Below are 19,896 nucleotides of genomic sequence, written 5' to 3'. Positions count from 1 at the left end.
ATGATCCATGGCCTCGTGGGCCTCAGAAAAAGAGAACAGACCAAACAGAGTGGAGAGGAATAAACACAACCCAGTTCAGCCCTGATGGGGTGCCCTGAACTGTCTCTTGGCTCTTTGATGTCTGCTTCCTTGGGTGGTGCCAGCTGGGGGGAAGGTGTTTCACAGCTGTGGGCTCCCAAGGTGTTACTGGGTCTAAACAGCTGAGAAACAGGTCAGGGAAACAAGACAGCTTCTTAATGATTTTTAAAAATTCAGTTAAAATCAACCAGGGAAGTTTGGGACTTGGATTTAAGGCTCCTTAGAAATGAACATTAAAAGCCTAAAGAACCCAACAAAAAATCCAAACGAAGGCTGGGGTTTCAAGTCAAAGGTGAACCCTCCCAGCTCAAACCCTTCCCTGAACACGACTGCAAGTTTCTCCCTCCTTACCTGTCTTCCCGGTTGCGATCCAGGGAGTAGAACTGCTTCCGGAGCCACCTGGGCAGGAAGGCACAAACAGGTACACGCTCAGCCCCAGCTCCTCAACAACCAGCCCATGTTCCAATCTGCGTCTGGAAGATGCTCAGTGCCACACCATCCACTCCCACATCCCTCCTTCCCACCAGAGAGCCCAGCTCTGTCCCCTTTCCAGGGGCAGCCTACCCTGTTTTCATACAGGTGACATGCTCTGCTTTAAAAATGCCTCTGCACTGAAGCGCTACAGATAATACAGGCTGTGCACACGGGGAAACATCAATTTCAGGGTAAAACTCCTTCTCCCTGATGCATGAGATCAAACTCTGGGGTCAACAGGATGAAGCCTCTGGAGTGCAGAGGCAGAAGTGCCGGGTCTGCGCAGCTCAGAGAGGGTCACTGTGCTCACCTTTTTCTGTCAAAACAGACAGAAAAGGGAAAAAAGAAAACAAGTACAGGGAAAGGACAAGTTTTCCTCACCTTTCAATCTGCAGGGGGGTGGGTGCCCTCAGAGTGTCTGCCACCAGCCAGTTCAGCCCCTTGATCCACATATTGACCTCATCCTCAGAAGTGGCTGTGGGAAGTGCACAGGAGAAGTGGGAAGAAGGGACACAGAGGCTGATCACCAACCCAAACCTCTTGGGACTATCCCCAGCACTTTATATCCCCTATTCCTTGCTTCATCCCCTTTCTGCTAACATTGCCCCACCACGCAGTTGCTCTGGCTGGCTCCTCTCCCTGGCAAGCTCCTGCTCCTCTCCTGTGGGATGAATGTGGCTGGCTGAACCTCTTGCCCCTGCTCCTTCAGCTCCCAAGAGCTGGGAGTTATCTTTGTCCCCAAGCAACAAGGCTGTTTAGGTCCTGTGAGGATGACGTTCTGCCTCAGCCCTGTGCTGGCACAACCCCAGGGCCACGAGAGCTCTACCTTGCAAGCTGAGGGTCTTCAGCCGGAATTCTGTGCCATAGAGGACAACAAAGCAGTGAGAGTGGTCTGGTCGGAAACATGGATCCTCCTGGTACCGGTCAAAATCGCGGGAGTTCTTTCCTGGACGAATCTCTTTGATTTCACGAATGTCCACTGAGAGAAAGGGAAAACAAAGGGGATGTTCAGTGAATACCTTGGAATTCCCTTGGCACTGGAGAAGGAAGGGCACAGATGAAGTGGATTTAGTCATCTGAAGAGCTGGGTTACCACCTATTACATGATGGCAGCCCCAGGCCTGCAGCCTGTAAGCACAGCCCCCTCTTACTGCTTCCCTAGGAGGTTCCCCCAGCCACCATCTCCCATTTTCCTCTGTGTTCCCCAAAAGTGGCTGAATGTCTTCCCCACAGGGATCCCCAGGAAGGGGCAGCTGTGAGCATGCTGGAGCATTAGTGCCAAGCAAGGAGAAGGAGCTGAAGAGACACCGGTAAGGGAGCATCTCACAGCCTCCCTCCCCAGAGGAAATTCTGGGAACGGACTCCTATTGCCATAGAACAAAGAGAAAACAACAACAGCAGCAAGGCAAAAAAAAAAAAGAAAAAAAAACCCAACAAAAACCAAAACTCAACCCAAACCCAAGAATCTTTGCTTCCTGGAAAAATAATTTCTTAAATACTCGTGGGAATCAAATAACAACATTTCTGAGTCACGTTTCCAAAGCAGATGATGCTTCTGAGCAATGCAGGACGGAGATTACTGCAAACCTGGCATGTAATTCATCCCAATTAAACTCCACTTACTGTGCTCACTGTGGATCGTGTTGCCTTTCATTTCTATTTACTGCAGTTCAAAACCAGGCAGAAATGTGACCTGCTCATCACCCGCAGCAGCCACCGACAGCACTAAACTGCATCATGAGAGATGATGCTCTCTCCAAACCCCAGGGCAAGGCAGACACAGGGATTGACTTTGGGAGGACTTTGTAAAGCACAAAGAATGTGGGATCCTCTCTTGGATCCTGCTCTTGTGCAGCACTGTGGGTGTCTCTGGAGACAATGGCAGCCTGCTCATTGCCTGGCACAGGATATATCCAGACTGATCACTGTATGAATTTTGGGGGTGTCCTGTGCAGAGCCAGGAGTCGGACTTGATGATCCTTGTCAGGATATTCTGTGAATCTAATAACCCTCCAAAGCTCACCAAGTTGTGAGAAGAGCAGAGAAAGATCCAGTTCCTTGGGGCTGCAAAGGAAGGATAGACAAGCTTCCTAGACTAAGCAGGAGTTTTTGAGGCATCACCTACCCTTTGGAAAGGAGCTGGTTGGCAGTTCAAATGTTAGCATGCCCTGCCATAACCTTGCCCATGTGCTCACATCCATAGTGACGCAGAGGGTTATTTTAGCCCATAAAACCCCCTATCACAGTTCAGGTCTTTGCATCCAGGACATGCACGGGGAGGTTGAAGGCTAATCCTGTCCTCGGAGGACACAGGGTTTGACCAACACACTGGGGAAAAACCTGGCAGATGGGTTTTCATAGTAATTTACCAGGCAATAACTAACTACCAAAGGAAGGTGCTGCAATATTCCTGGCCTGCCTTTGCACCAGACTGCAAGCATCCTGTCTGCACTTTGGGATGCTGCAGTGTTGGCCGTGTGCTCACCCCTCCCTGCACAGAGCACCAACAGGTTACTAAGCAGGGAGGCAGAGCTGTCGTTACAAAGTGCATACCTAAAATCCACGCAGTGGAGAGAGCCCCGGAGCAAGTGAGGTGCTTATCAAGGCCAAAAGCACGCAGGGAATTCCTAGGGCAAAGGGCAGCCTCCGTGAGGATTGGGCAGGAACCTGCAGCCCACGCATGCTTGCAGCTGCTTGCTCCTCTCTCTCGTCCTCCCAAACCTGCCCGAGAGTGCTGGGGAAGGCGGCTTTGGGGTTTGGTTTGTGCAGCCCTCTTCTCACCACAGAGCAGCACAGAGCCTCTCCCACCCGCTGCCTCCAACACCTTCCTGGCCCCCTCACAGCTGCAAGGAAGCGACTCTGAGCAGGAAGCACAGCAAGCACAAATGCCACCATCCTGAACCAGTGAGGGCTGAAGCGATGCTGCCCTGCACCAGGCCTCCCTCCGGCAGCGCAGGACCGGGAGCCACCAGGGAAAGGAGGGGTGGAGGGATTTGGCTCCAGCTCAGGTCTCCCAGAGACACTCTGGAGGCTCTGCCATGCTCAGCACCAGCGAGTTTCCCAATCAGTGGTGGTGTGGGCTCCGTGACACAACCCACGTGTCCCACCACGGGGCTGCACCTTGAGCCCTTGCTGGGAAAGGCCTGCCAAGGATGTGGGCAAAGACACGGGGTCAAGCACCTGGTGGGGTCCCAGCTCCACAGGCCACACGCACACCTGGGCAGGGGAACAAGGACAGGTGACCAGGGGTAAGCCCTCCAAAGACAAGTCCTCTGTCACCAAGGTGAGCCTCCCCAAGCTGCCCTCTCCCAGAGCGTGCTGAGAGACAGAGTGCACAAACTGGTCCTTATCCCATCTGGGATGTGGCAAGAGAGGAAGAACCTGGTCCCACAGTGATGGCAGAAGGAAGCTCTCTGATGGAATATGAGCCCTGCTGCAGCCTGGCAGAGCTGGATGCCCCAGAGAAGAACCAGCAGCAGGCAGGGACGGATGAGCAGCGGATGAGATGGGAGGCCTGGAGTGGGCTGGCTCCTCTCCAGCCCTGCTGGGTGGGTGTGCAGACAGGAGCCAGGAGAGGCTCCAGGAAGGAGGCAGCAAAGCCCATCCAGCCCAGAGATGCTCTGAGCTCCCCACATAGTTCCACATTGCACACTGAGCTGTGCCACGGCTGTACAAACAGTTGTGCCCTTCACAGCCTCCCAAACTTCCCTCCAGCCCACTGCCAGAAGAAACAGCCTGGCCCCCCTTTGCCTCCAGCACTGAAGGAAAAAAAACAAAACAAAACAAAAAAAAGGGTCACATTTCTGGGCAAAGAGCCATCCTTTCAGCAGGAGTGGGTTGCATCAGAAAGAAAAAGCTGACCCCAGATCCACCTCCCTCATCATGTAAGAAAAAAACCCACCAAATTACCCTCTGGTTACATGAAAACCAGATCCACCCTTGAAGTCATTTAAAACTGAAACTTCATCCAAGGCTCATTTACCCGCTGATGGATAGGGTGTTGTAACATGTAAGGATAAGGACAGCCTGGAACAGGCTCTGAGGGTTGCAAAATCACCACCTCCAGAGGATTTTTGGAAAGATGGAAAACTGATTCAATTTTAAAAAATAAAAAAAGCCAACAAAAAGAACGTTTAGCCAGATTACTTTCCAGGATGTGTTTATCAGGGACAGCCTCCAAGCAAACACCCACCCCCTCAACAGGCACTGCTGGGTCTGTGTCTCCCTGGGGAGAACTGGTGCAGTGAGAGCCACAGGGTCACTGCCAGCCCAGCCTGACCTCAGTTGGCCGGCATGGACCGATCCTGCCCGGGGGCAGCAGAAAAGCCTCCAGCCTACTCACTCTGGCAAAGAAAAAGAGATTTACAAAAAGAGTCTTCCTGCTATTTAGCACTGTGGATCCCACTGAGCACAGCCATGTGGTCATCCCCAGGCTTCCCATCACTGGAAGGGGCACCGGGGGGTCAGGCGGCCCCCAGGGAGAAAGAGGAAAAAGACACGTATGTGTGTGTGAGTAGAAAACAAGAAAAATCTATTATGCAACAGCGTGGAGAGCAAAGCAGTGCCAGCTCCCTTATCTCAGTGGGAGCCCCCTGAAGGGGATACTCGGGCCAGCAGTGGGCATTAGGAGCTGCAGGAGCCTGGAGGAGGATCCCGGCTCACCGGAGCTCCTGCGGGCACCCACAGCCGCCGATCGCCCCGGGCAGCCCTGCCCAGCCGGGGCTGCTCCGCACCCGCTCAGCGCCTCGGCTCTGCCGCTGCAACCCAACACCGCCTGCAAGAACAACAAAAACCCCACCAGAACTCCCCCGTGAGCTCGGGAACGGCCGGGAGAGCTCTAAGTGCTTCTCTGGCCGGGGGCCAGAGCCCTCAGCACCTCGCAGTCTGGAGCCCGTCGCCTGCCCTTCGCTGTTTATCGAGCCCCATCCACCTGCCGAGCCCCGGGTTTGTCCCTGCACAGCCCCATCCCCGGGCCGGGCTGCGGGAGGAATGGGGCAGATGGCAACCACCTGAGCTGGGATTCGGCTGCAGGGTAGAAACTGAGGTGGCTCCGTGTCGCCCCCGTAATGAGCGCAAAAAGTGGGGTCCTGCCCTTTGTACCCCTTCGCAAGAAGCCAAGCAGTCAGCCCAACCAATTAGGAGTGCATCTCACATTAGTATTGGTGTTCAGAGTGGTAACAGCTCAACCTCTCAAGCCCACAAGCTTCCCTTCATCGACAAGCCTAAAGCAGACAGAGGAATGGTGAATTTGACATCCCTGGTCAGAGACGAGGTTACCGCAACCCCCACGCTGCTCAGCATCGGCTATCAGGTTTCCAGAGGAAGAGCCAGTGCCATTAACAGATGGCTTATCCAGACAGGACAACAAGAAACCAGCTGAGGCCTCTCATTTGACCTTAACTGGTTTTTCAGAGGGCAGAGAGCATAGCTGAGGCATCCACGGAGGCCAACAATCACCAAACCAGCAGCACCCTGTGCCCCAGAGCATCCCTCACCCCCTATGAACTAAAAAGGCCTTTGAGTTAGGCACCAAAATCCCTGTAAAATGTTCTGTCACTTCCCTTGCTGTCCCATGGAGGAGCCATCCTGGTGCCCAGGGGGCCACTGGATCCCACTGCTCTTGTTGCTACAACATGCAGGTGGTACTTCCACCTCAGGAAGAGATGGAGGTAAAGTTATTTTCCCCTCCAGACTCAGCTCAGCTGTGTCTCAGGTTGTTCTAACAAGGTACTTCATCTCACCTGCATCAGCAAACTGGATTTTTGCTCCAAGCCACTGGATTTTGCTATGAAGCAACTGTCTCAATAGCACTACCCCAGAGCCAGCAACATCCATGCAGAAAGCACCTTGGGAGAGGAGATGCTGGGGGAAAAAACAGCTCAGTGGGCTGGAGATGGGACACGGGGAGCTCCCAATTAGCCAGGGTGACTGGGGCTAGCCTGGATCCCGACTCAGATCCTGGCTCACCTCTCAACAATCCCCGTCACTCAACATGGAATGAGTGGATCTGGCAGAGAGCTTAAACACCACCTGGGAAGTGGCACCTGGGCAGCAGTGGCGGCCCTGTGCAGCCCACGCAGGGCACACGGGGATGTGCTGGCTGCTCTGTGGGCACCGGGGCTTCCTGCCTGAGCCTCTGCCTGCCACTGCCTCTGCTGTGCCCCCCCAGTCACATGTGCTGTGGCTTCTGAGCTCCTGTTCCTCCCTCCCCTGTGCCCCCTCCAAAATCCTTATCACCTGCAGAGGAAGCTACAGGAGATGAGCCCGGAGATTAGGAGATGCTGCGCTGCTGCATCGCTCTGCGGGCTGGAGGAGAGGATGTGAGGAAGAAACTTTCCCTCCTCCACCCCACACATATCCCACCTTAGGGGCTGGAACAGGGAGACAGAGGGGCAGACATTGCTTCTACAGGGCATGGTGGCCTCTTCCCAGGCAGCCTTACCAGCATCAGCCTCACACAGGTGGCCTTCAAGAGCTCTTGAACATCCTCTTGATGTGAGAACCAGAGGCAGCTGTGGGCTGGCAGCTGCCTGACCTGTTATCGTCAGCACATCTCTCCCGCTCCCCCTCAGCTGCAAGAAAATATGGGTAAAAAACCAAAGCTGATCCTCCAAGTGAGTGAAGCAGGATGCTGCTACCTCACAGCCTCTGCCCACAGGCAGTGGTGGGGAGCTCAAGGAGACAGGCAGCAGATGGCAGATGCCAGGCAAGGGCTCCAGCAATCCTCCTTCTGGAATGCACTGGGGATCCCTCTTGTCCTCCATGGAAATTTTGTCTTTGTGAAGCTGTGGGGTTTTATACCAAATCCCAAGACGGGCATCCAGGGCTGCTGCTTGTACCCACTCCCACACACAAGGCTGGCACCTGTGAGAGCCCTGGACTTGTTGCACTGTCACCACACAGGACATGGGAGCACATCTCCACCCCAAAGAGAGGCAGAGCTGCTCCAGCTGAGGCAAAGCCCCAGATCTTGCTTGCACAGATGCTGCTCTGAAGATGTTGGTGTCCCTGTCCCAGATGAAATCAGGCTGGCGGCAGCCAGCGGAGAGACCCTTCAGTCATCGCTCTGTCTGAGAGGCACAAAGTTCCACTGACTCATCTGGAAAGGGGAAGCTCAGCACTGGTGCTCTGGACAGCCTGTTTAGGAAAGGCTCCACAATCCACCCCCAAGGTGACCTTTATTCTGCACAGCATCGCGGGTTCCATCCCCCTCAGCCCTGCCTGGGAGAGAAATGCAATGACCTTAAAGGAGCAGAATGAACCGGAGGGAGGATGGGATGAAGATCTGTGAGCACAGCTCCTGCCTCTGCCACTCTTCCTCCCTCCAGGGAAGCTGATCTCTGTACAGCTGTAAGGAGATCCACGGGTGGACAGGGACAGATCGAGGAGGCACCAAAACATGCTGTGTCTCAGCATGGAATGGGGTGAGAGGCTCAAGGAAGCCGCTCTCTGAGCAGGTGTCCTTCATGGAAGGGCTGAACAGGGACCCCTTCTGTGCAACATCTCTGCATCTCTCTCCTGGACCTTAGAGGGTCACTGATGTCCCCAGGCTCTCAGCCAGCCAGAGTGCTCCCTGCCAGTCAGGGGAAGGGGATGGGACCAAGCAGGACAGAAGGGCAGATATGGCAACCCAGCAGTTCCAAATGCACAGCTCACCAGCTCACAGCCTGACAGCCGGGAGCCTGCCAGGGCCAGTGAGGAAGCCCTGGCAGAGGTGGATCTGGGGACCCGAGTGTCCAACAGGACAGGAGAGCAGGAAGCTCTCCTTGGAGCATTTTGGGGATTTCTGCACCCAACAAAGGTGCCTTCTCAACTTTCATGCCCAGGGATTATGCCCTGTCACAAAGCAACTGGAGACAAGAGAGACCACACACTGTCCCCAGGACAGGGCACAAAGGCAAGGAGTGAAAACCAAAGGACAGAAAAGATTTGTCACAGTGGCAGCAAATGTCAGCCATGTTCAGATGCTGTGACTCAGTTTTCATCCATCCCACCAGATGAGGCAATCACGTTTCCGTGACAGCGATTTAACAACAGAGGTGCCTGTAGGCCAGGACCCTCAGTGGGCAAGAGAAGTGGCTTGTCCCTGTCCCTACCAGGGCTTGAACTCTGCAGTGTGAGGGACATGTTGGGAAGAGAAGGATTGGATAAAGATCCCATCTGCTGCTGAGCTGTTCGAGGTCACCACAACAGCCTGACCTCTTCCTACCCCATGCTCAACTCAAAAGCTGTTCTGAGACTGGCAGGGTTGAGTATTTGCCAGAGCACAGATGTGACTCCAGATGTGTGCCCTCCCCTCGATCTGCCTCCGTGCCAACTGTGTGTGGAGAGGCCCAAGGGCAGGACCAGCTCAACCAATAAATGCAGGAGGCACCTCCTCCTGGCACCTCCTTCCTCCCTGGATTCTCCGCAAGAGTCCCTTCCACCCACCCCAACATGAACCAGAGCAGCTGCTGGTGAAATCAAACCTGTCCCAACGTGGCTGGAAATGGAAACAGTGACTCTCCCTTCCCTTTCCACCAGATTTGCTTTACCGGCACTAACCACAATGGGACTCCCCTGGGCTGGCTTCACCTGCCAATGCCAAGGCAAGATTTTGGGGGATAACCAGCCAAGGGCACCTCCTTACAGCACCATCCACTGAAGATGTCCAGGCACTGAGCAGACACTATCCAAGCCACACACTGCCCCGGCAGGCAACAGCATTTTCAGTTTATGGGGGAGAAGCAGAAGCTCATGGTGATGGTGTGAAACCACCTGGGATTGTTTTTTTTTTAAATGACCTCCCAGAACTGGAGACCTCTTCCTGCTTGTACTCCAACCTGCTCCATGGTTCATATCAAACCTGATGTATCAATGCTCCAAAAATTTCATGCCCTCACCTCTAGAGGTGAGGTGCCCCAGAGCCAGAGCTGCTGGGGATTACAGGGGCAATACTCCAACCAGCAGCAAGACCTTGAGAACAGGCTGACGCAAGGCACTACAGGACATGTGAGATGTGGAAGAGAAAAAAAATCCAACAAAAATCAATTTCTGCTGCTTTGCTGGGACACAGAGACAAGCAGAGCCAACTCCCCACTGCCCTGGCACTGCTTGGGGCCTGCTCTGGAACCAGGGACACAGCTTTTGGGTTTTCTGAAGCTGAGGAGGGCTGTGAGCTGGCAGGGACAAGGACTTAACAGGACAAGGACTGCAAGCTCAGGAGAGAAGGGGGGTATCCAGAGTGCCCTGGAATCCTGGCAAGAGGAGCCAGAGGGGGATGAGTGATGTCTAAGGGACAAGTACCCAAGCACAGGAGCTTGGAGAGACAAGGCAGCAGGCTCTGTGTCCTGCTCTGATGAGCCCAGGAGCACGAGAGCCTCACACCAAGAAGGACCTTGACAGGCAGTGTCCAAATGCTCAGCAAACAAACCCAGCCAGTCCCTGCCCCACCTCCTGCCAGCTGGGAAGCAGATCTATGGGGCGCAGATTTCCAGGGCAGGGAGCCAAGGGGGTGAAAGTCCTCTCGGACATTCCCTGCTCCCAACACGGCCAAGCCCCCACCTGCAGCCAGCCGTGTTATCTGACCTGAGCTGAGGATTACACCCCCGGAGGTGAGGAGGAGGAGGAGGAGGGATGAAGGATGCACCAGCACATGCAGGGGGGATGTCCCTTAATCACCACACCATCAGCACTTCTGGGAGCAAGTAAACAGGAAAAAGACTCTCAAGCAGCTGTTCTACCCAGCGTCCCTTCGGAGCACAGCCTGCAGTGACAGCCTTCCTTGATGTGGCGATTTCCAGCCCTGCCTGGCCTGGCCCTACCACGGGGTGATGCTCAAAGGGAGCAGGATGGGGCTCTGCACGGGGCAATCCCAGGAGCAGAGGAGCACAGGATGCCATAGAGGGAATCAGAGGAGCTCCAGCAGAGATGGAGAGGAGGACAGTTGGAACAGCTCCTGGAGTCAGGAGGCAGCAGAGCAGCCACAGCATCGCTGTGTGTCACCCAGAGCACAGTGGCCCTCCTGCAGCCATCCCTCCAGGCACTGGGATCCCAGCAGGGCAGGAGGGGACACACCCCACATCCAGCTCCTGAGGGACGGAGTTTGGAGCTAGCAGAAAAGGCAACCCTTGTCCCTAAGACAATTCAGTCAGTAGGTCACTTCCTGAAGGTCCATGACTGGGAAGGCAGGAATCCTGCACACCCCACATGGATAAAAGGGTGAGCTCCAAACACAAGGCAGCACAGGTCTGGGATTCCATATGTCAAGGCAGGAAAAAAAAAAGAGTAATATTCCAAGAAAAAGAAAAGAAATGCATTTGTAATGGGTTGGGGAGAAAACACGACCTGTGAGTCACAGTCCTGCCCCTTCTGCTGTGGCTTTTGGCCATTGTGTCCTTAAAGCCAGTGGGCAAACAGCTCAGCACAGCATCCCACATCACAGGAGATCATGTGCCAGACCATGACCTTCCCTGGGAAGACTTTAAACCAGCACCATGGGTTTGCCTGGCTTGGGCAGCCAGGAACGCTCTGGGGCACCCTACTGACAGTACAAGAGGGCACTGACCAAAACCTCAGAACCACAAATGTTTGCAAATAGAAGGGAGGAGCTGCAAATGAAAACAAGGGAGAGGTCCACCCCAGACTCTAGAAGGCTTTCCACAGCTCCCCAGCCAGCCAAGTTCAGGACGCCCCATTCCAAATCAGGCTAAAGAGCCACCAGACCACAGGGACAGCAGAGCTCGAGCTAAAAAGTAGTTTGAAAAATCACAAAGACTTTCAGAGTATGGGCTGGCAGCATCCTAAAGCTCTGACTTGTACAGATTTAGAGTGGCCAGCTTCTGCTAGAAACACCAGCCCGTGGCTGTTTGGGTGCTCAGGGTGCTCCACAATCCCAAATCCTCCTGCCATCCAGCGTATCAAGGTGTTCAATAGATGACAAGGACAGATCGAGAGGCAGCAAGGTGCTCAGAGATATGGACACCTGGGACAGGAGGGATGAGCCTGGCAGATCAGAAGCAGACAGCCCTGGCCTAGAGTTCCGAGTGCTGGGGGATCTTCAGAAAGGCTGAAAATTCTCAGAAATGAGGAAGTTTCTCATTGGAGTCAAGCTTTTTCCATGTAAAACAGCACTTTGTGCAAAATAGGAATACTCAAAACTTAAAGATTAAAACCATTTAGAAGGACAGCTTTTTCCAGCACTACAGAGTCCCTTTAGGAATGGCTCCTGTCACCATGTCCCTTCCTAAGGGCTCTCCCCAGTCTGGAAGATACCCTCCCACCACTGTCTGATGTAACACCTCCGGCAGCGAAACCACGCTTGGCGGAACAGATGAGCAGGGAAAAGCCATGAGATCACCCACCCACCCCCGTGCAAGCAGGATACAGTCACTGGCAGGGGTTGTGATAGATGTTAAACTGATCTCATATGGGACCCCAGCAGCACAGCCAGCAGCAGCAAACACCATGACCAAGTGAGCTCACAGGTTTGCTGGGACAGACACAGGTTTCTGTGAGCATCCCCAGACATCAGGCACCGCACAGCTCTCTCCATACAGCTGCTGTACATCTGTTGGATACTCAGACCTGTCTCCTTTTATCCTTCTCTAGACAGGTATCCCTGCAGTTGCTCTACTCCAGCATCATCGTCCACCATCCACTCTCCAAGCCTGTTTGGCCAAGGGGAAGAAGGGAGGATGTGGGGGGGAACTTTTCAAAAGCATTGTAAGAGCTTCAAAATTTTCTGATTTCTACTGCCCTTAAACCTCAGAGAACACTAGAAAAGTAAAAAGTCTTCTCCACTGACTTCAGACATTTCCTTTTAGGTTCAGACAGTGGGTTTTAAACTCAGAGCTGCTCGGGTTTTCTGTGCTCAAAGGCCCACACCTCCTCACCACACGCTGCAAGTTCTTCCTGGACTCCCCACACCCTCCTTCGCTGTGAGCTTTACACTGGGTCTCACCAAACCTGCAACAGCTTGGGAGCAGGGACACAGCACAGGGGCTGGCTGCAGCCCTGCCAGGCCACACAGCTCCTAGAGCCAGTGTCACACACCTCTGAGCCCAAAACCACCAGCCCAGCTCTTGGCTGACCCTGCATAAAGCACAGACTGTCACTGTCGGCCAGTCACTATCAGACCACAGCCCAGCACCAGTGTAGTGCTGGGGTATTCCCACAGTCCTGCAGGACAGCAATCACAGGCTCATGTGGAAGAGAGCTCACAGCTCCTGCCATTCAGTCCCATGGCCTGGATGAGATGCTCAGCATGAAATGTCTGTCAAGCCAACTCCAGCAGGACCCCACTTTGGCAGAGACAGAGAAGTTGGACACGCAGTCAAACATGCTCCACTTCCAGCAGCTTCTGAAGTTGCCATCCATGGGCTGAGCTGCTGCAGCTCATCAATAAGTCTGCAACTCGAGAAGTTTGTGTGATGTAGCCAAAACTGTAAGGCAAGTCACAACTGAGGGTCTGTTCTGAGAGCTCCTGCTCCATTCCAAGTGTTGCCAAGTTTTACATCCTGGCCAGGCACACTGGTTTGATCTGGGTCAGTTCCAAAGGGACACAACAGCCCCAGTGCTCTCTGGAGGGGAAGGTCCCAGCCCAAGAGCAGTGCCCAGGTTCCCAGGAACACAAAATTTACACAAAGTCTGCACTCCTGAGCAACTCAGTGGCCGAGCCTGCTCTGCCACAAGCAGCACTTGGGGACTGGGACCTCAGGACTGCTCAGGGCTGGGGACTTTAGCCCTGACTCCTGCCGAGGCTGCAGAGCCCTTCCTCCTGTGTCTGCAATCTGTAAGATATGCAGGAGGTCACAGGCCTGCTCACAGGGGGACAGGCCACGGGCACGGCTGACAGTCGGCATGTCCTGGGGATGTTCACAGTGCAGCCACTGCCATCAGATAACGGAGCCGAGCAAATGCTTTGAGATAAGGATGGCCATCGACGCTAAGGATGGCCATCGACGCTGTTTGAGCAGCCAAGGCAGCTCAAACAGAGCAGCAGAGAGATCACAGACGGGGTTGGGCAACTGCTGGCTCAGCCCCTCAGCTTGGAGATGGGGCACGTTAAAGTCCTGTACGAAATCCCACAACAGAACTGTGCCAGGTGACGGAGCTGAGCGTGGCACCTCTTTGCACGCTCTCTGCAAGGCCAGATGTTCAGATCCAGCTCACTCAGGTGCTCCTGTCGCCACACATGGTGTCCAGCCAACAGGCGAGGAGAAAGCCAAGCCCTGAAAAACTCAGGCCCTTGATGTAGTTGAGAAATAATCAGTCCAACACTATGCAAAACCTCTCCAGCACATTCTAATTAGTGGGCTTGAACCCCACAAGCCAATTCCTTCCACGTGGCTGACTGGCAGAGGAAGCAACCAGATGGACGGATGACGTGGGTGCAGGTACTAGAGGAAACACTGCCCTCCCAGCCAGCCAACTTCCAGCTGCTCCCCAGGTTGCAGAGAAGCTTTTGAGATGCCAAAGGAGGAGGTAATGCATCTTACTGCAAGAGCAGGGGTCTTTTAACCTGCTCCTCCTGGAAGATGCTACCAAGAATAAAACTGGGATGACAAAGGGATGTGAAGTGAGGGGAGAGGCTGTTTCAGTTTGGAGGTGAAGGCAGAGCAGAGCTCACTTGCTTTGTGTGTAGCACAAATGCCCATCGTAAGCAGGAAGGGGACTGGTAACAACACAAAAAACCTGCCCTCGAGAAACTCCCACGGCAGAGTGTCAGCAAGGGAAGCTTCAACCACTCTGACAGTCACAAGCCACGCTCCCCCCTTCCCACTCCGGCCATTCTGCAGCCCCCTGCTCCAGGCACCTCAAGGTGAGTTCCCTCCTCCATTCCTGCCCACAGGAGGGGCAGCATCCTGCATCCGTGGGTGGTGGAGCAGGAGGGGACCCTCCAGTGCAGAAGCCATCCTGCACCCCAAGAGGAGCCCACTCTGAAGTTATTTCATCCTTGAAAACCATTTCTGGCTTGCTCGCTTCTTAAGAGCTCCAAGCTCCTCAGCTTAAGCCAACGGCCCCAAAAAAAACATAATTAAGAAAGAAAACGCTGTGCCCCAGTGGACTAATGAAAGAGGCTGGTGCTTGAAACGGCTGAGGCGAGTACGAGCCACACTTCAGAGCCACTTTACATTAATATTTACAGCTCATTTCTTTTCTTTCACACAGGCAATGGCTTTTCTCCACCTCCAAGGGACTGAGCTCATTTCACTGAAAGCAAGAATGCAACCAGGGTTTTTTTGAGGTAGTTTTTTTTCTCCTCTCTCTCTCCTATAAAACAAACATCTGCTCCAAATTTTCAGCTCACTCTCTGAGCAAACTCTCTGAATTTTCTGACGTGTTTCAAGGCAAACAGTTTAATTTGAAGCTGGCCTATAAGCCCCCAGCATATGGAGGTAAGAATGCAAGACCCTTTTTTATTAAAAATAAAGAATCAGTTAACACAGGAAGTTTAGGAAAAAAAAAAACCATAAAAGACAACTGACTTGAGAGATTAGCTCTACTTTGCTCTGGGTGATTAACAAAAAGAATAGAAAATTATTAGCACTCTTCCTATTGTGGCAGCCAGGCCCTCTGCAGAGTTGATTAGCGAGAAAGCAATGCATTGGTAATTAAACCTAGCTGGAACCCTATGGATAAAAACAAGTATTAATTGAAAAAAAACGCCTTTTTCTTTTCTTTTTTTTTTTTTTTGTTGGCACAAACCAGGATTGCATTTTGCACAGTTTTGAAAAAGTTACAGCAGAAGAAAGCAACTGCTTTGGAAAGGGAAAGGCTTCCTGCCCAGGAGAGCTTCCCCCTCCTCCCAGCCCTCAGCTCGCAGAGATTCTCAGCACTCTGGAGTGAGCTGAAGAGCTCAGCGAAGAGCAGGGTCCTGTCCAAGAGAAGAGGCTCTTCCTGTGGCAGCCCAGCTGGCTGCAGGCCCTGCTCTGCCCGCTGCCCAGCCGGAGCTGCTCACGGAGGGCAAACGTGGGGGACACACACAGTGACAGTCAGCACACAAGGTCACTCTTTATGCAGCGCTCACAAAGCCCTACACAAGGCAGGGGATGAGGAGAGGGCTCTCACACCAGCAAGGGCTCCCCGCTCGTGGTCTCCCAGCACCTCCCAGCTCACGGGCAGGCAAAGCTGGGCAGCTTCATGGTGGCCAGTGAGGCCGGCTGGTTACCTGTCCATCTACAGCACACGTGGTGATGCCACCCAACCTTTCACAGAATCACAGAATCATTAGGGTTGGAAAAGTCCTCTAAGACCATCCAGTCCAACCATTAACCCAGCACTGCCAGGTCCACACCATGTCCCCAGGTGCCACATCTACACAGCTCCTCCCCAGCCAGCATCTCCCTGGTCCAAGCTCCCTGCTGTTAGGAGATGCTGAAGCACACAGAAGCCTTTGTCCTTAAGTGCCAAAAGTTCCTTGCAGAGGTTAGTCAGACTCTGCTTGCTTCAGTAAGTAACTTGAAATAAAGGGTGGCACATCACCTCTGGGCAGGGCAGCGTGGCAGGGTGAGGGAACTCAGAATGACAGCCCCACGCTGTTGAGGCGCCACAGGCACAAGGGACAGGGGTTCCCTGGACCTCTCTCCAGCACTGGGGTGACTTTCAGCCTGCTCAGGCTCTGCTCCCCTCTAAGCTCCACATCTGTGCACAGAAAGCCAAGCACCACCCAAACATGGTTTTTAAGGCAAAGAACTGGTTGCCTGTTGCAAGCCCCCAGAGTTCAGCAGAGATCAGAAGTACTGACAGACCAGCCCCCGCAGATCCTGGGGCAGCAGCGGCTCCAAGACACCTCTGACAGTGATGGCAAAGCTGTGAAATCAGCAGCACCACACCAAAGCACGATGGCAGTGGCTGTGCCCAGAGCCCTCTCCTCCTGGCACACTGCAGCTTTAACCCACGTGCTTGAGGCCACCTGCAGATGAGCCAGCTGACCCTTTGTCCCTTCGTGCACTGCCCACCATGCAACAGGAGCTTCCCAAGCTGCAGCAACGGGGGCTGTGCTCTCCCCAACACTGTCAGGCATGGAGCCAGGTCCCCCATCTTTGCCCACCCCTCCCTGGGACAAATACACATCTCCTTTCTGCACAACCCACCAGGAGCAGAGACAGGAGTACAGATCATCTATACTTGGTGTCCATGGAGACAAACCTCTCCAAGACATGGCCATCCACATAGGCATGCCCTGAGCCCAAAACCTCCACAGTATGTGATATACTGTGGATATTCACCTGTTCTGAAATGGACAAAACCCCAGAATCATTCCTACTTAGACAATTAACTCATATCCAGGGTGGTCTAAAGCTCCCTGGTGGTCTCCAGCTCTAGAGAAACACAAGAACATCCATTACCAACCCATGAACATAGCAGTCTTTAACTTGTAGGCCCCCAGACATTGTTTGGTGGGGATGCTGTTCCATGGGAAGGAACATCTCACCTCCTGACAGCTGGCTACTCTCACAGTGCAAGCTGGGGCCAAACCAGTACCACCATTAAAAGCAAAATCCAACCTTCCTACCAGCCCCAACCTACTGCTCCTGATGCTGGCATGGCTTGTCTTCATGGGTAGTACTGGATCAGTCGTTGCTCACGGCTGGAACTACCCTGCACTGGAAGTGATAAGCTCAGCTCCAGATTACTTCCCCCTCTGGTTCCCACCATGGCCATGTCAATGTTGGCCTCAAGGGGATGAGCCAGGAGGGGAATTGTGTGTTTGCCAGGAGCTGTCACACACCTGGCTTTTCCCAGGCATCCTTTTTCTGCCCAGAAAGCACATCCAGATAAAAATAGGGAAGCTGGCCAAGAACCTAGCACTGCTGGCCATCGATCCCGTGGCTCTGCCTTGCCTGCCTAGAAACCCAGTCACTATTTGTGTACACAGGCTGATATTTCCACCTGGAGCTCCCACAGTTCTGTCCAGGAAGTGTTAAAGCAAAGCTCTGCTCCTCAGCCCTGCAAGCTCAGGGTGCTGGGTGACACCAGAGGAGGGGACCGAGGACAGGGCGAGATGCTCAGGTGAGAGAGGAGGCCATGGGGGAAGCATCCAGCATCAGAGAGATGGGGCTGAAGATACAGCAGCTCTTCAGTCTGATGTCCTCTGTGTCCAGTGAAGCCCACCTTGCCCCTTGGGAGGGTCACACGTGAGCGTTGGGAGGCACCTGGAGAGCCCAGAGCCCAAACCCACCAGCCAGACAACTCGCCTGTGGCACAGTAGAGAAGCCCCAAGGAATTTTCCACTGTGACATTAAAAGAAACATGATCATCTCAGTCCCTGGGACACTCTCTTTGCTTTCACTGGTCTGCTCTTGGATGTCTGCACAGCACAATAATTCCTTGCAGCCATGGCTTTAGCATTGTTACGCCCACAGTTCTGGTACAGAAGCTAAAGTTCTCTAGACTTCCCCCAAGTGAAGGTCCCAGGTTACAGGGGTACACCTAGGTCTGTCCCCAGGAACAATCACCTGTGCAGACACCAGTGGGGACCTCTGTCCCATCATGGGCACACGTGGTCTGTAGGCTCTGCCCAAGACCAGAGTCTCCCCAGCAAAACCAATGTTTGCTGTGCCTTAGTTTAAGAACAACTTAATCCCAGGGTCAATAGAGTGCTGCTCTCTCCTCCCTCTCACACTGCCTCATCACTCCCAGAGGCTATTCTGGGAAAGAGATGGGGGAGCTTCACATTCTCATGATGCTAAAAGAGCCCAAGGTTCCCTCCAGACTTGCTTGGAGACACCACAAGGCAGAAGGTAGAGGACTTGAAGGGTCTTAGGGCAAACCAAAGCCCCATTTTGTGGCATTTTGTGGACCTGCCAGAGATGCGGCCACCATGCCCTTTCCTCATCCGAGCCCCTGGTACTGACAGCATCCCACCTTTCCACCCTGGGCCAGCAGCACTTGCCAGGAGAGATGACCACTCCTCCCTGGCCTTGCTGGGCCTCAGTTGCATCCCTCAGCATGGGGAAGGCCAGTGCCACAGCCAGCACCAGCTCTCCCACCACCTGGCCTTCGTGCACATCCCCTTTTTCTCACGTCCAGCACAGGACAGAGACCCTGGCCTCGTACTGGTGCACACAGGGGTGGGAAAGATAATTTAAGAGAACCTGGGAAACCAACACCGAGGATAAGAGTGCAGGGCATGCCAGATCTCACCCCGTTCCCACACATCTTTGTGGTTTGACGCTCACGTTTCCTATGCATCCTTTCCTCTGTCCTCCTCGTCCCCATCCAGCACAGGAACCGGTGCTGTTACAGCAGCACCGCACTCGCCTGACCCTGTGCCATAACCCTCTGGCTGATATGCAGAGGGCAACGGGGAAGAGGACGGAACTACAGTACAACATTCTGGGTTGGTTTTCCTACTCTTTGCGTTTTCCGTCTGGTCTCATCTGTTGCTCCGACGTGCAACCGCGAAAGGGCTCACACTAATCCTGCCTCCTTCTGATGCTCCCTACGGCCCTTAGGTGCTGCTCGCCAAGGCACCACCCGGGAAAACACCTCGTTTATCCCAGGGGAAGTTTGGTGCCGATCAGGGATGCCGAAAGTTGGGAGGCGGCGCTGGGCGGCGGCAGTGGCGGCACCAGCCCGCGCATCCCCCGTGCACAGGGTGGTCGGGGCCGGCCCCGCGCTGGGACCCGGACCCCCCTCCGCCCCCCAGGCTGCTCGCGGGGAAATGCCGGGCACGGACAGCCTGGGGGTTCATTATTTTTCATTTTTTCCCCTTCCTCCTCGCCACCCAGCCCCCGGCGCTCCCCGAACGGCGGCTCCCGGGAGGGCTCCGGCCCCGCACCCCCGCCCGAAGGAGCGCAGCCCCTCTGCCGCCCCTCTCCGCCGGGGTCCCCCCGCCGCGCACTCACCGGCCCCCTCGACCTTCTCGGAGCCGCGGCTCCAGGTGACCTGACGCGTCTCCAGCTTCACCTGGAAAGTTTTCCGCTCGGGTCGCTGCGACTTTTTGGAGTAGAAGAGGGTCATGACGGTGCCCACCTCCAGGCTGCGGCAGAGCTGCGCCGCCTCCGCCTCGCTGGGGGCCCCGGGGCCGCCGCCCGGCCCGGCCGCCATCGGCGCAGCGAACAAAGGGGAGCGGGAGCGCCCGAGCCCCGCCGCGCCCCGCGCCGCCGCCGCGGGAGGGGAGCAGAGCAGGAGGAGGAGGAGGAGGAGGAGGCGAGGGAGAAGGAGGAGAAGGAGGAGGAGGAGGAGCGAGGAAGGAGGAGGGAGGAGGGAGGGGAAGGGGCGGAGCGATCCCGGCGCGGAGGCGGGAGCGGGGCGCGCAGCGCGGGGGGTCCGCGGGGGGGACACGCACCCCGGTGCTGCCGGCCGGGGGGTTCGGGGGCCGGAGCATCCCCGCGGGGGGACACGCACCCCGGTGCT

At 54.7% G+C, this 19,896-nt stretch overlaps 1 protein-coding gene across 1 annotated transcript in view; it reads right to left on the bottom strand.

The window, feature by feature from the left end:
* Positions 1-19,655, bottom strand: part of LOC121673101 (1-phosphatidylinositol 4,5-bisphosphate phosphodiesterase gamma-1-like) — a 31,949-nt gene extending 12,294 nt beyond the window's left edge. Inside the window, exons 1-4 of the mRNA XM_042046152.1 lie at positions 19,386-19,655; positions 1,379-1,531; positions 934-1,027; positions 430-477 (exon numbers count right to left, since the gene is read on the bottom strand). Of these exons, the coding sequence (XP_041902086.1) occupies positions 430-477; positions 934-1,027; positions 1,379-1,531; positions 19,386-19,587 (497 nt within the window). The 5' untranslated portion in view covers positions 19,588-19,655. The remainder of the gene's footprint in view (positions 1-429; positions 478-933; positions 1,028-1,378; positions 1,532-19,385) is intronic.
* Positions 19,656-19,896: the final 241 nt, after the last annotated feature.

The sequence above is a fragment of the Corvus kubaryi genome, unplaced genomic scaffold, assembly GCF_017639235.1.
Source record: "Corvus kubaryi isolate FWS band 111438036 unplaced genomic scaffold, C.kubaryi_AGA036_p1.0 65191, whole genome shotgun sequence".
Lineage (NCBI taxonomy): Eukaryota > Metazoa > Chordata > Aves > Passeriformes > Corvidae > Corvus > Corvus kubaryi.
Note: the sequence above shows the minus strand (reverse complement) of the source record. Positions and strands in the feature narration are given on the sequence as shown.